Raw genomic sequence first — 14,755 nt, 5'->3', positions numbered from 1 at the left:
TTGCAGCATCCTTTTGAAGGTAAAGTGTGCAAAATTCTACACAATATGCCAGATATGATGTTGCCAAGGAGATATACCGAAAGTTTATGCGGGACAGAAGCCTCAGTGTTTAAGTTGGTTTTAAGGATGAAATCTGGACAGACCAAACTTCCAGCCATAAAAAAAATCATGTTTCTTTTGGCCCTTTAAGCTTCACGTGAAAAACAGCTCATTTTTAAACCGTGCATATTTATAACTTGGACTCATAATGACTTTTCGATTACTGTTAAGGCAGATTTAGGAAAGGTTGCGACTACACTGGATAGACGGAAAGAGAAGTATGACAACCATGTGGATGTTTATTGAACGCTGCATGCAGTTGAATGGATCCTATTGAGTTTGTTCTTTCAGCTGCCAGGCTCTGTCGGGTTGGATCTCAGTCGCTTGTGAGGGCACTTTGTTGAACGAGAAATAGCTGACTCCTTGATTCCGTTTGAAGAAAAGCACATTCTTTGGCACCTCGATACTTTGCTGCGAAACTTCTGAAAGAGCGTGTTGGTGTGAATTTCGCTCCACAGTTTGGGTCGGTGCTTGTCTCGTTGGCTGTAAACTCTTTGCAAAACTTCCGAATTTTTTCTTTTTTGTAAATAAACTTTTACAATGAAGCCGGGGTTGGTTTTCGTGCTGGTTTGTCTGAGTGTTTTTCTGCTAGAATTCGGTAAGTAAAATTGTAAATAACTGGAATCAAGAAACTTGAGAAAATACCTTCTGAACTCCACACAGCTACCCCATGGTTCAGCTAGCTATTGCACCCTTCCTATTGCCAGATTATGATTTTTATAGAATCATTAACTACTCGGAGTTTGAAGCCATGTTTTATGCGGTTATAAGTATTAATTATTATATATTATTACATACAATGCGAAAGATAAGTGATCTGGGAGGATCGAAACGACCCGAACTCGAATTTCTCAGGTCCTAGTGCCTCCGGGATTCGAGGAGGGTCACTGGTATTGTCACACTGGACGCTGTGGATGGTGGGATGATATAACACTGTTAGGGTTAGGGCAAGAAAGACTTTCCATTTATATAGCGTCCTTCCACTTAAAATGTCTCCATTCAAATAATCTGCGGAGAAATGTGGTAGGAATACATTCAGATAGACTTGCATTTATACAGCGTATTTCACGACCTCGGGACGTGGCAAAAGACTTTACATCCACTGAAGTATTTTTGAAGTTGTAATGTAGGAAACGCGGCAGCCAATTTGCGCACAGCAAGCTCCCACAAACAGCAATGTGATAATGACCAGATTATCTGTTTTTTAGTGATGTTGGTTGAGGGATAAATGTTGGTCAGGACAATGAAGAGAAGTCCTCTTCTGTTCTCCGAAATAGTGCCATGGGATTTTTTACATCCACCCGAGAGGGCAGAGGGGGCCTCGGTTTAATGTCTCAACCGAAAGATGGCACCTCCTTCAGTGCAGCGCCCCCTCAGCACTGCGCTGGAGTGTCAGCCTGGATTTTGTGCTCAATTCCACCTGAGAGGGCAGACAGGGCCTCGGTTTATTGCACAGTGCAGTGGATTTTTATTAACCTGTTTGGTGCAGAGACACAGGCCGTGCATGTTTCCAAACCACACTGGAGGGCAGACAGCCCCTTGAAGCTCTGACATCTTTTGAGCGGTAACAATCCTCCCATTTATCCATAATCAGTCTTGGGTAGTTTGTAACAGGTTCACGATTTGTTTCTCCAACATTCGACCCTCCACCCTTAAAGGCACTGGGGGAGAAATTCATTATAGCCCTGTTTGGGGCGCTAAATTATAAAAGTTTGGAAAATTAGCGCCAGGTTTTGCGCTCCAAGAAGGAAGTGGAGTGTTAACTCAAGCGCACCATTCCTTCTTGGAGCGCAATCGGCAGCAGGCGGGGCAGAGACATCAGCAGCGCTGCACACTGGGCCGTGCAATGCTCCTTCCCTCCCTTAAAGGGAAGGGCCATCGCTGCAGGCTCTGTAATAGAAAAAGTACCTACCTGGACCACCAAGGCAGCCGCGATCTAGTGCGATCAGCCCAGCACTCAAGCAGTGTCGATCTGATAGATCGCGGGCAGGAACCCGTGAAAAAAAGTGGAACAAGAAAGGTAAGTTTTTTTTCCACTTACCTTGGCCACCTCGCCTTTAATCATCGCCCCCGAAGCGGCCGGCCGCCTGATGCACGTCTCCTGCAGCTGTCAGTGTTTTCGCCCAGCGCTGCTGCAGGGGGTGAAAGTCAATTTCAGGTCCAGGGCACTACCGGGGCAATGCGCACGGCGATGACATCACAATCTCCGGGCAAAGGTGATCAGGGCGCTACGCTGGGGCGCCGCCGCAAAACTCCCACCGTGCGTGGCAGGAGTCGATGTCAGCACCGCGCCCAGTCACAAAGCCATTTGTGCTCCGTTAGCGCTCCCCGGGAGGCGCAAAGGCACCCAATTTCACCCCCACTGAATCTTGCTGGAGTTCAGTTCCACGCATATGGGCTTTACTCTCTCCCCAAAGAAAATAACGGGTGGCCGAACACTTTTCACTTCAGTGCTAAGTTCCAGACATGTATACAACATGCAGCATTGCCTGCTCAAGGAGAAGGCTCTAGAGGTGATAGTTCATGAAACTATGCAGGTCTATGACCAGTGCCATGAGGCTGTTGCAAAAATGAATAGGGTGTTAGTGTGTATACCTGGGACAATTAAATATCAAACTAGGGGCTAATTTTCCCAGGTAGTGCCCCGAGAGGGAGGAGGGGCACTACTGGAAGTGCCCCGCGTCCCTCTTGGGGCGCTGTGAGCCAAAACCGCGCGCTACGTGCCGCAGTGCCATGCTGCGGTACTGCAGGCTTTCCTCCCCTTATTAAAGGGGAGCGGCCTGGCGCAGCACGTCCCAGCGCCCAGCTGGGCCACCAGAGATCGGGAGTGCTGGCAAACGAGCCCGGCACTCAAGAGGAGGGCCGGGCCCACGGAGAGCAGCCAGCACCCCCCCGGGGGGGTGGGGGCTTCACGGGGGCCGGGGACAGCAACGTGGGCAGGTGCTGGCAGGCGGCCAGCAACAAAAATGGCCGCCCTCCCCTTTAACTAGCGCTGCCCGGGTCGCAGGTAAGCACCCCAGACCCCGGCGGACATAGCGTCCGGCAGTAAGTCAGGGGGCGCCACCCAATATTACAGCTGGGGCGCAAACGGGGCGCTGCGCATGGTGATGATGTCATTGCCAGCGGCGCAGCGCAGCCACTAACCTCCCGCTGAATTTCACAGGAGGCATTAGAGGCGCCGTGCCCAGGCGCTAGTTGATTTGCACTGCGCTAACGCCCCCGTGAAGCCCTCTTGGTGCTAACGGGAGGCAAAAATCAACCAAATTTCGCCTCCTAGAAGTATAATAATTACCTTGTACAAGGTCTTGGTTTGGCCACATTAAGAATACTGTGTCTGGTTTTGGTCCCCTCACATGGCGGGGGATAGTGAGGTCCTGGAAAAGGTTTGGAGGAAGGCCAACTCAGTTGATTCCACTTTAAAGCCCCATAGTTATCAGGATAGGTTTAGGGAATTGGGGCTATTGAAAATAATGAAGAGTTTCGATTCTGATGAGGTGGACAGGTTTTTTGAGCTAGAGTGGCAGTGTAGCATCAGGGGGGCATCAGTGTAAGCTGCAAAAGCATTGAGTTAGGTTAGATGCTGGGAAGCACTTTTGTTCTTTCTTAACCACTGGAATAGGTTACCAGTAGGTGTGGTGAGTGTGGATGTGCTGCAGGTCTCCAAAAGGGAACTGGAAGGGTTCCTGTGAGTGGAAGACATTACAAGTTATAAAAGGTTATAGGGTTAACTAGGACTAGTGATATCAGTCACTGTGGTCTACTAAAGCCTTCTTGATTGTCTTTGGGGATCAGAGAGGAATATCCCAGAACGTTTTCCTACATTATCCTAAGGTTTTTTCATAGAATCATAGAATTGTTACAGCACGAAGGAAGGCCATTCGGCCCGTCGAGCCCATGCCGGCTCTCTGCAAGAGCACTTCAGCTAGTCCCACTCCCCCGCCCTTTCCCCGTAGCCCTGCAATTTTTTTTCCTTCAGGTGCTTATCCAACTCCCTTTTGAAAGCCATGATTGAGTCTGTCTCCACCACCCTTTCAGGCAGTGCATTCCAGATCCTAACCACTCGCTGAGTAAAAAAGTTTTACCTCAAGTCACCTTTGGTTCTTCTGCCAATCACCTTAAATCTATGTCCTCTGGTTCCCGACCCTTCTGCCAATGGGAACAGTTTCTCTCTATCTACTCTGTCTAGACCCCTCATGATTTTGAACACCTCTATCAAATCTCCTCTCAATCTTCTCTGCTCTAAGGAGAACAACCCCAGCTTCTCCAGTCTATCCACGTAACTGAAGTCCCTCATCCCTGGAATCATTCTCATAAATCTTTTCTGTACTCTCTCTAAGGCCTTCACATCCTTCCTAAAGTGCGGTGCCCAGAATTGGACACAATACTCCAGTTGAGGCCGAACCAGTGTTTTATTCAGGTTCATCATAATTTCCACGCTTTTGTACTCTGTACCTCTATTCATGAAGCCCAGGATCCCGTAAGCTTTTTTAACTGCTTCCTCAACCTGCTTGTTACATTGCTTGGTTGGGTTGATGGTGCAAGTGGATTCCACCATGTCATGATGGGACCAGTTTGATGGACCAGTTGGTCTTTTCCTATCCTTGTCATATGTTTGTCCAATTTACTCATGAGCTCAGACAGTGAGTGACGGCAGGCTATTCAACTGCAGTGAACATTGCAGACATATCCTATCCTGTCTATACATGCAACATTCTAGTGGATGTTACTGGACAGCAATCAAGAGCAATGATACAGTTTGTGCTAAATTGGGAAGTAGAACCTGTTTATGATAATACCCACAATGTAGTTTGCATTGTATTAGAAAGTGCAGCTCCTTGTAACACTCACGATCCACTTTCTGCTACACTGAAATAGTGAAATTTAATGTTCACAATAAACTACAAGGGTGTGGCTTAAATACCCACTCAGTTTGCATTACACTAGAAGGTCTACCTATCTATTATAATACTCACTATTCATCTCATCCTCACTGGAAAATGCACCAGTTTAATGTCCATCATTCAGTTTTTATTGCAATGAAAAGGAAGGGGCAAGGCCTGGATTGATTGTCTGGGTTGATAATAGAATTTTTGATGCATAAACAGTTTTTGCAGTTTGAGAATGTTTATGTCCTTGATCACAGATATGAAACGTGGGGCATAGATCTAAAATGAAATGTAAGTGATTTAGGAGAGACAGCAGGCGAAACCTTTTTTTAACCGAGGGTTATGATGTTGTGGAATGAACTGTTGGAGTTAATGATTGAAGTAGAGACCAAGTCAACATTTAAGAATAGGTTAGATAAGTTGTTGAAGGACAGTGGGATAAAGGGATATGGGAACAGGGTGGGCACATGAAATTAGGACTACTGCTTGTGTGGAAAATATTTACCAAACGATATTGGTTCGGCCAGTACCTGTTTCCATGTTGTAATTTCTATATCATTCTATGTAAATGATTGGATTGAAGAATAAGAATGGAAAGCCTGGAGTCTATAATTTCAGACCTTTTCACTTGTGAATTCAGCAAAAATTTCTTGATTACAAAAAGCTCCCAGGTCAAAGTAAAAACAGAAAATGCTGGAAATGCTCAGCAGGTCAGGCAGCATCTGTGGAGAGAGAAACAGAGTTAACGTTTCAGGTCAATGACCTTTCTTCAGAACTCTTAGCAGGGCAAAAGTATTTTGGTCACTATTCGGTCCAACATTGAAATTGTTGATGGAACAACTTTGTTTCTTTTAGTGGAAAGCCAGAAGGATGAAAAGGTCATCAAAAATGTTGCCAAAGGTAAAAAGCAAAATGTTGGGAAGAAAGTTAAACTCGCCACCAAAAAGGCCAAAGGCAAACCAAAAGTGAAGAAGGTGAAGGTCAAGGAGCCTGCAAAGATCGTCATAATGACTCAGCTACTGGAACAAGGCAGGTTCCGCAAACCGTCTGATACTTTGGTGGTTCCTGCTGGAGAGAGGCTTGTGCTCCGCTGCAAGGGGAGACACATCAGCTGGGCATACCCCCATTATCTAGATGAGGCAAACGATGGTAGATTCAGGTATTTTTGCATCTGCTAATATGTTATTGTCCCTGCGTTCAGTTAATCTCTAGACATGTTTTTGCAGTATTTGTGGATCATGTATTAGGGCTATTTCCTTATTAAATGTCCACTACTCTTGGAGAAAAATATTTTCTTCTAGCATTTAGTTTCATCACGTGCAGTCACTGGGGTAGATTTTCAACTTGCGTCCCAGGTGTAGCTGATCCACAAAACCAGTTTAAAAAATGACCCCAATAGATCAGACGCAAGATACGCTAGATATGATCATGTGAACTTGCTGTGCACAGGACATGCAAGATTATTTTTTTGTTTATACCAAACATAACACTTCAAAACAAATTTCACATTGACATGACCAAAATAATTCTTTAATTCTTTAATTCCTGCATAAATGTTGTGTACTGTACATCGTTTGTTGCTTTAATTTTAATTGTCTGAAGAGAATACACAATGATCTGTGTAGCATGGACTATATAACATTTGTGGGAACAACCATCATTTCTTCATGTAGTTGCCAGTCATTTGTTATGAGGACATCCCAAAGTGGGATATGACACACAGCGTTTCCTGATTGGTGGACGTGCCTTCAGCTGCCTCTGCCCTAAACTCGAGAACTCCCTCCCTAAACCTCTCCGCCTCTCTCCCTCTCTCTCCTCCTTTAAGACGCTTATTAAAAACCTACCTCTTTGACCAAGCTTTTGGTCACGTGTCCTAATATCTCCTTATATGGCTTAGTGTCAAATTTTGTTTGAGCACGTTCCTTCGAAGCGCCTTGGGACATTTTACTATGTTAAAGGTGCTATATAAATACAAGCTGTTGTTGTTGAAGTATCCTCTATATTGCCACTCTCTTGTGTACCGGTCAAGTGGGTTATTATCTTATGTACAGTCACTGGGGTAGACTTTCTGCTTTGGGCGCAATCAGCGAAACGGGCACAAAATGCGCCTAAAATTGTGCCCGTTTTCTGAAGTGTATCTTTTCTCAAGTTTCCGCTCAAACTCATTAGCATATTGGCGAACGCAAAACCTGGCATGAACCAGCGAGATCGGGCAGCGTTTTAAAACGTAATTAAAAAAAAAAAAATTGTTTACAAAAAATTCTTTGATATATTTAAGAGTGGTAACTTGGTGCAGTTTGATGAATACAGCTGGAAATGGGATCATCACAAAAAAATAAGCATTTTAAATCACAGCGTCAATCCACCACCTGTGAGTAACCTGATTTAAAATGACTGAAAATGACTTTTAATAAATATACAGAACCATTTCCCAGTTATGTTGGTGTACAGTAGTCAGTTTCTTAGTAAATTTTAAAAAATTATATTCGAAAGCTTTTAAAACATCCCAATCGTGTCCTTGCGCCCAAAAGAACCAGCTTAATTTTTAGAGCCTCCTCAAAGGCCTTCAAACGAGCGCAATTAGCGGAAACTCCCAATGGTGATTAGTTGACCCTGGGGGCATAGCCAGTTTTGTGGGCCGTGCCTGCTTCTAGCGCGATGCTTTTTAAACTAGCGCAAAAGATTGCGGAAACTCGAGTTGAGCTGAACCTAATTTGTGCTTAAAATGCCATGATCTTTTGCGATGGTTACGGCGATATTGGGTGAATTAGGCTGAAAAAAACAGCGCAACCGAGCGGAAACTCCAGGACACTGTATCTAATCCAAATGATACGTTGGGTAATGTTTCATGTGTAATCGACTCACTTGGACAGCAAGATGGACTTATAGCAAATAGGAAGCAATGTTATTTATTATCCTTTAAGTTTATGTGGTACATCCCACACAAACATTCTAAAGCAACAGCTAATCTGTGTGGAACGACAGGTGATTGAGCAGAACACGAACGAAGATGCAATCTTGAGGTGATTTAGATTTATGTGCATAAGTGTTACAATGTGAATTAATTATTATTATATACTCAGTAATAATGTGCACTTTTTGTATCATTGTTCTGAAGGACTTATTGCCGCAAAAACACTGCAGAAGCTTTATTCTCCCTTTTCTGTGCATTTTCTCCTTTCCTGAAGGTATTGTTAGACAGTCCGTGTGCCTTTGAAGCCTATTTGTGATTGACAGCTGTATTTAATTGTGTAAGACACACTTTTGATGTTCCTTGGACTCAGTTCAGATATGAAGGTATTAATTCCTGGGGCGTTGAGTGCCCTCTGGTATATCATCACCAGAAGTGAGTTATGTGTGAACCTAAACAGTCCTTTTTGACTGCAGGTGGCCTCATAGCTGAGTCTGATCCTGTCTTTAGCCAATATACACTTCCAGCACGGGTCATTGGATAGCACTCTGGAGTAGAAATCATAGTATATTTTCCTTCCCCTAACCCAGAGCATTAGAGTGTATTACCAGTATAACCCATAGCACCATCCCAGCTGTGACCAGCTAACTTAGAAAGACTTGCATTTATATAGCGCCTTTCATGACCTCAGGACGTCGCAAAGCGCTTAACAGCCAATGAAGTACTTTTGAAGTGCAATCACTGTTGTAACGTAGGAAATGCGGCTGCCAATTTAGCGCACAGCAAGCTCCCACAAACAGCAATGTGACAATGACCAGATAATCTGTTTTTAGGTGTTAGTCGAGGGATAGATATTGGCCAGGACACCGGTGGAGAACCTCCCTTGCTCTTCTTTGAAATAGTGCCATGAGAGCTTTAACGTCCACCTGAGAGAGCAGACAGGGGGCCTTGGTTTAACGTCTCACCCGAAAGACGGCACTTCCGACAGCGCAGCACAGACAGGGGATTGAAGTAGGATAATAGCAAAATACTGCGGAAGCTGGAAATCTGAAATAACAACAGAAAATGCTGGAAACACTCAGCAGGCCAGGCAGCATCCGTGGAGAGAGAAACAGAGTTAACGTTTCAGGTCTGGGACCCTTCATCAGAACTGGAAAAAGCTGGAGATGTAACAGATATTAATCAGGTGCAGAGACGGGGGCTGATTGAAGTAGGACCCTTCCTGGTCTGTGTGTCTCAGTTACTCACTGGCTCTATTAGCTCAGCTTCTTTGGGAGCACAGCAAGAGTTTATAAATGTTTTCAATAATATTTCTAAATAGAGGGAAGTGTTATGAAGATTTCTGATTGGTGTTTTGGGTAAGATGTGTGATTTTTGATTCCTGACACTTGCCATTTGAATTATATTTTAAAGGTGCTTTTTTTTTAACTTTACAGCATTAACCATCAGGAAAGGTTCAGCCAGCTGATAGTAGCAAACAGCACAGGAGCTGATACTGGTGGATATAGCTGCTGGGCATTGGACTGTGACACCGAGACCTGCAGAAAAGATGACTCCAAAACAGGCAGCACCTACGTGTTCATCACTGGTGGGGACCACATTCTGGCATTAGTTTTAAAGCAGGCGCAGAAATAGGTCGGCCGACTGACTGTTGGAATTCGATTTTAAACATTTAGGCGCAAGAATGGTTTAAATTGAACAAAAATGAATTTTAGGCTGGTGCTTTAAGGTTCCCTAATTTCATTTGGGGTATGGTAGTATAGTGGTTTCTGTTACAGGACTAGCAATCCAGAGGACTGGACTAATAATCCAGTATAACGTGAGCTCAAATCCCGCCATGGCAAGCTGAAAATCTGAAATCAGTTTTAAAATATCTGGAAATAAAAAGTTAGCATCAGTAAAAAGCGATCATGAAGCTGTCGGATTGTCACAAAAACCCATCTGGTTCACTAATGCCCTTTAGGGAAGGAAATCTGCCGTCCTTACCCGGTCTGGCCTATATTTGACTCCAGACCCACACCAACGTGGCTGACTCTTAACAGCCCTCTGAACTGGCCGAGCAAACCACTCAGTTGTCTCAAGCTGCTACATGCGTCAGTGCAAGAAGGAATCCTACCACCACATTCTTGGGGCTACTAGGGATGGGCAACAAATGCCGGCCTTGCCTGCAATGCCCACATGCTGAAAAAATAAAAAAAATAATGCTTCAGCAGCTTGAATTATAAACACAGCAGGTCTTGCACATCCAACTAATGCCCATGCAATGGGTGTCTCCTGATAATTTGGATGTTAGAACTTTCTGATCATCAGAATGCTCTCTGTGGTGAAGCCGTATTTATGTTATACCAGCTTGAAACTGCTGCCACTGGTGAAGTTAGCAATGTAAACCTCAACAAAGATACCTATTTACTGTCATTCTCTTTATCTGTAGGATTTCCTGCTAGCCAATGGCCAGTTGTTTCTTGAAAAATAAATGGTGACCTGATTGTCAGATTTCCATTCCAATATGGAGTGTTCTAATGTTGAGATGTACCATATCCTTCCTCCTATGTGCAAGGCAACTGTGCTATTACCAGATCCCCAGTCTGATATCTTGGGCAATTTTGAGGTGCAGGGTAATAATGTGGTTACCGATGTCTTCAGCCTGAAGTGCCAACTCGGCCTTTTTACGAGGTCCCCACCACTGTAGATGCCAGTGTCCAGCTAATTTGGTTCACTTCATATGCTGTTAAGAGGAGGCCAAGTGCACTGGGCATAGTAAAAGCTATAGGCCCTGATAACATCCTGGCTCTATAAACAGAGGCATAGAGTACAAAAAAAAGTTATGCTGAACCTTTATAAATTACTGGTTAGGGCCCAGCTGGAGTATTGTGTCCAATTCTGGGCACCACACTTTAGGAAGGATGTCAAGATCTTGGAGAGGGTGCAGAAGAGATTTACTAGATTGGTACCAGGGATGAGGGACCTCAGTTACGTGGAGAGACTAGAGAAGCTGGGGTTGTTCTCCTTAGAGCAGAGAAGGTTAAGGGAAGATTTAATAGAGGTGTTCAAAATCATGAAGGATTTTGATAGAGTTAATAAAGAGAAACTGTTTCCAGTGGCAGAAGGTTTGGTAACCAGAGGACACAGATTTAAGGTAATTGGCAAAAGAACCGGGGGCGAGATGAGGAGAATTTTTTTACACAGTGACTTATTATGATCTGGAATGCACTGCATGAATGGGCGGTGGAAGCAGATTCAATAATAACTTTCAAAGGGAATTGGATCAATACTTGAAGGGGAACAGTTTGCAGGGCTATGGGCCAAGGGCAGGGGAGTGGGACTAATTGGACAGCTCTTTCAAAGAGCCAGAACAGGCATGATAGACCAAATGGCCTCATTCTGTGCTGTATCATTCTATGATTTTAGTGCTGAAGATCTGTGCACCAGAACGAGCCCACCCCAATCCAAGCTATTCCAGTGCAGCCATGACACTGGCACCTACCCGACAACATGGAAAATTACCCAGGCATGTCCTGTCCACAAAATGCAGGACAAATCTAACCTGGCCAATTACCGTCCTATCAGCCTCCTCCCAATCATCGGCAAAACAATGGAAGAAATAAAAAATAAAAGTGACACCTACTCACCAATAACACTCAGCTCAGGTTTTGCCAGAACCACTCAGCTCCTGACCTAATTGCAGCCTTGATCCAACCAAGAGCTGAATGCAAGATGAGAAATAAGGGTAGCTTCCTTCTATATCAAGGCAGTATTTGACTGAGTATGGCATCAAGGAGCCCTCATAAAACTGAGATCAATGGGGTTCAGTGGGAAAACCCTCTAGTAGCTGGAGTCGTACCTGACACATGAAAATGATTGTGGTCATCAAAGACTAATCATCGCAGCCCCAGGATATCTCTGTCAGATTTTCTCAGGGCAGTGTCCTTGGGCCAACCATCTTGTACTTCTTCATCAATGACCTTCCCTCTTTTATATGGTTAGGAGTGGGGCTGTATACTAATGATTCCATTCACAACTCTTCTGATAGTTGGACAACCCACGTAAGCCCACAAATGACAGGTAACATTCTCCAACAAGAAAAGGCCCACCCACTTCCCCCTGACACTCAACAGCACCACTATCACAAAGTCCCTCAACCAGTAAAATCCTGGGGACACCATTGACCAAAAGCTTAACTGGACCAGCCATATGAACACCGTGGCTACAGCAGCAAGATAGTGGCTGGGTACTCTATGATAAATGGCTTACCTCTTTACCCCTCAGTGTCTCTCCACCACTACAAGGCTCAAGTCAGGAGTATGATGGCATACTCACTGCTCGCCCGAAAGCATGCAGCCACAAGAACACTCATTAAACTCAATGCCATCCAGGACAAAGCAGTCTGCTTGATTGATGCCCCAGGCACTGAACTCGGTATCCAGCCCTCCACTATCAGCATACTATGGCTACAGTATGTACCATTGTACAGTATGTATTATCTACGGGATTATCGACGAGTTTACTTCGACAGCACCTTACAGCCCTGTGACGAGCAGCAAAATCATGAGAACATCATCGCCTGCACGTCCCCTTCCAAATCACACACCATCCTGACTTGGACATGCCGCCTCTCCTTCATCATTGCTGGGTCAAAATCCCGGAATTCCCTACCTAACACCAATATGGGAGTGGCATCACCAAAAAGACTGTGGCGGTTCAAGTGAAAGGCCCAACACCACTTTCTCAGGGCAAGTAGGAATGGGCAATAAATGCCAACCTTGCCAGCATTGCCCACATCCTGAGAACAAATTAAAAAATAAAAGCTTCTCCCTCCGGTACGCAGGGTAATAGTACTGTGTAGCCAGATCTTTCCTCCGATCTGTTAGGCTCGCTGAATGCACAGGTTAATGATATGACTGCCAGAACCTCTCTGATGTTTGAGGTATTGATGTGATGATTGATGCTGGTTTGTGATCAGCATGCAAACAAAAAGTTGCTGATTTAAGTGAAATTCAGTACGTTTTCCAACTTAAAATCAGAAAATTGATTAGAAATCCTGATTTCTATTGGAAATAAGTCATTGAATGAGTATAAACGTTGGGAGGCTGTGCAGCTACAAGTCAACAAAGCTGCTAATTTTTTTTTTCTCTCCACAGATCCACGTGAACTGTTTGTTCCAACAAATGATTACTACAAAGCCATTCAGCTTCGCACCGACAGGCCCACAAGGTTACCGTGCCAAGTGACAAATCCTCTTGCTGAAGTGTCTCTGCACCGGGAATTTCCACCGGAGGTGATTCCGGTGGATGGGAAATTAATCACATTTGATGTGAAGAAAGGCTTTGTTGTCCACAAGGCCCTGCCATTGTTTGCTGGCACAGTATACTGTGTGGCAAGTTATCGGGGACTAATGCAGAGTTCCACAAAATATCTCCTCATATTTACCAATTGTAAGTATATAGATTATCAATATTCAATATTCAGGAAAGACAGGCAAAAAGGAAAAGGAGGTGGGGTAGCATTGCTGGTTAAAGAGGAGATTAACACAATAGTAAGGAAGGATATTAGCTCTGATGATGTGGAATCTGTATGGGTAGAGCTGAGAAATACCAAGGGGCAGAAAACATTAGTGGGAGTTGTATACAGACCCCCAAACAGTAATGCCGAGGTTGGGGATGGCATTAAATGGGAAATTAGAGACGCGTGCAATAAGGGCACTGCAGTTATCATGGGTGACTTTAATCTACATATAGATTGGGCTAACCAAATTAGTAACAATACTGTGGAGGAGGAATTCCTGGGGTGTATACGGGATGGTTTCCTGGACCAATATGTCGAGGAATCAACTAGAGATCAGGCCATCTTAGACTGGGTGTTATGTAATGAGAAAGGATTAATTAGCAATCTTGTTGTGCGAGGCCCCTTGGGTCGGAGCGATCATAATATGATAGAATTCTTCATTAAGATGGAGAGTGAAGTATTTGACTCAGAGACTAGGGTCCTGAATTTAAATAAGGGAAACTACGATGGTATGAGGCGCGATTTGGGTAGGATGGATTGGGGAATGTTACTTAAAGGGTTGACGGTGGATAGGCAATGGCAAACATTTAAAGATCACATGGATGAACTACAGAATTTGTTCATCCCTGTTTGGCATAAAAATAAAACAAAAAAAGTGACACAACCGTGGCGAACAAGGTAAATTAGGGATAGCATAAGATCCAAGGAGAGGACATATAAATTGGCCAGAAAAAGCAGTAATCCAGAAGATTGGGAGCAGTTTAGGATTCAGCAAAGGAGGACAAAGGGATTAATTAAGAGGGGAAAATAGAGTATGAGAGTAAGCTTTCAGGGAACATAAAAACTGACTGTAAAAACTTCTATAGATATGTGAAGAGAAAAAGATTGGTGAAGTCAAGCATAGGCCCCTTGCAGTCAGAATCAGGGGAATTTATAATGGGGAACAAAGAAATGGCAGACCAATTAAATACAAACTTTGGTTCTGTCTTCACAAAGGAGGACACAAATAACCTCCCAGAGATATCGGGGAACATAGGGTCTAATGAGAGGGAGGAACTGAATGAAATCAGTATTTGTAGGGAAATGGTGTTAAGGAAATTGACGGGATTGAAGGCCGATAAATCCCCAGGGCCTGATAATCTACATTCTAGGGTACTTAAGGAAGTGGCCCTAGAAATAATAGATGCATTGCTGGTCATCTTCCAAAATTCTATAGATTCTGGAACTGTTCCCATGGATTGGAGGGTAGCTAATGTTACCCCACTATTCAAAAAAGGTGGTAGAGAGAAAAGCCTGACATCGGTAGTAGGGAAAATGCTAGAGTCCATTATAAAAGATGTACTGGCAGAGCACTTGG

The 14,755-nt window shown here is 44.2% G+C and overlaps 1 protein-coding gene across 1 annotated transcript in view; it reads left to right on the top strand.

Annotated features, from left to right (window-relative positions):
• The window catches only part of LOC147114176 (platelet-derived growth factor receptor-like protein), a 30,314-nt gene continuing 15,559 nt past the window's right edge, over positions 1 to 14,755 (top strand). Inside the window, exons 1-4 of the mRNA XM_085995818.1 lie at positions 1 to 697; positions 5,841 to 6,144; positions 9,333 to 9,484; positions 13,035 to 13,328. Coding sequence (XP_085851944.1) covers positions 640 to 697; positions 5,841 to 6,144; positions 9,333 to 9,484; positions 13,035 to 13,328 — 808 coding nt within the window. The 5' untranslated portion in view covers positions 1 to 639. The remainder of the gene's footprint in view (positions 698 to 5,840; positions 6,145 to 9,332; positions 9,485 to 13,034; positions 13,329 to 14,755) is intronic.

Source organism: Somniosus microcephalus, chromosome 8 (assembly GCF_052327205.1).
Source record: "Somniosus microcephalus isolate GS21.2 chromosome 8, FLI_Smic_1.0, whole genome shotgun sequence".
In the NCBI taxonomy this organism is placed as follows: Eukaryota; Metazoa; Chordata; class Chondrichthyes; order Squaliformes; family Somniosidae; genus Somniosus; species Somniosus microcephalus.
This window is presented reverse-complemented; position numbering and strand designations above follow the sequence as displayed.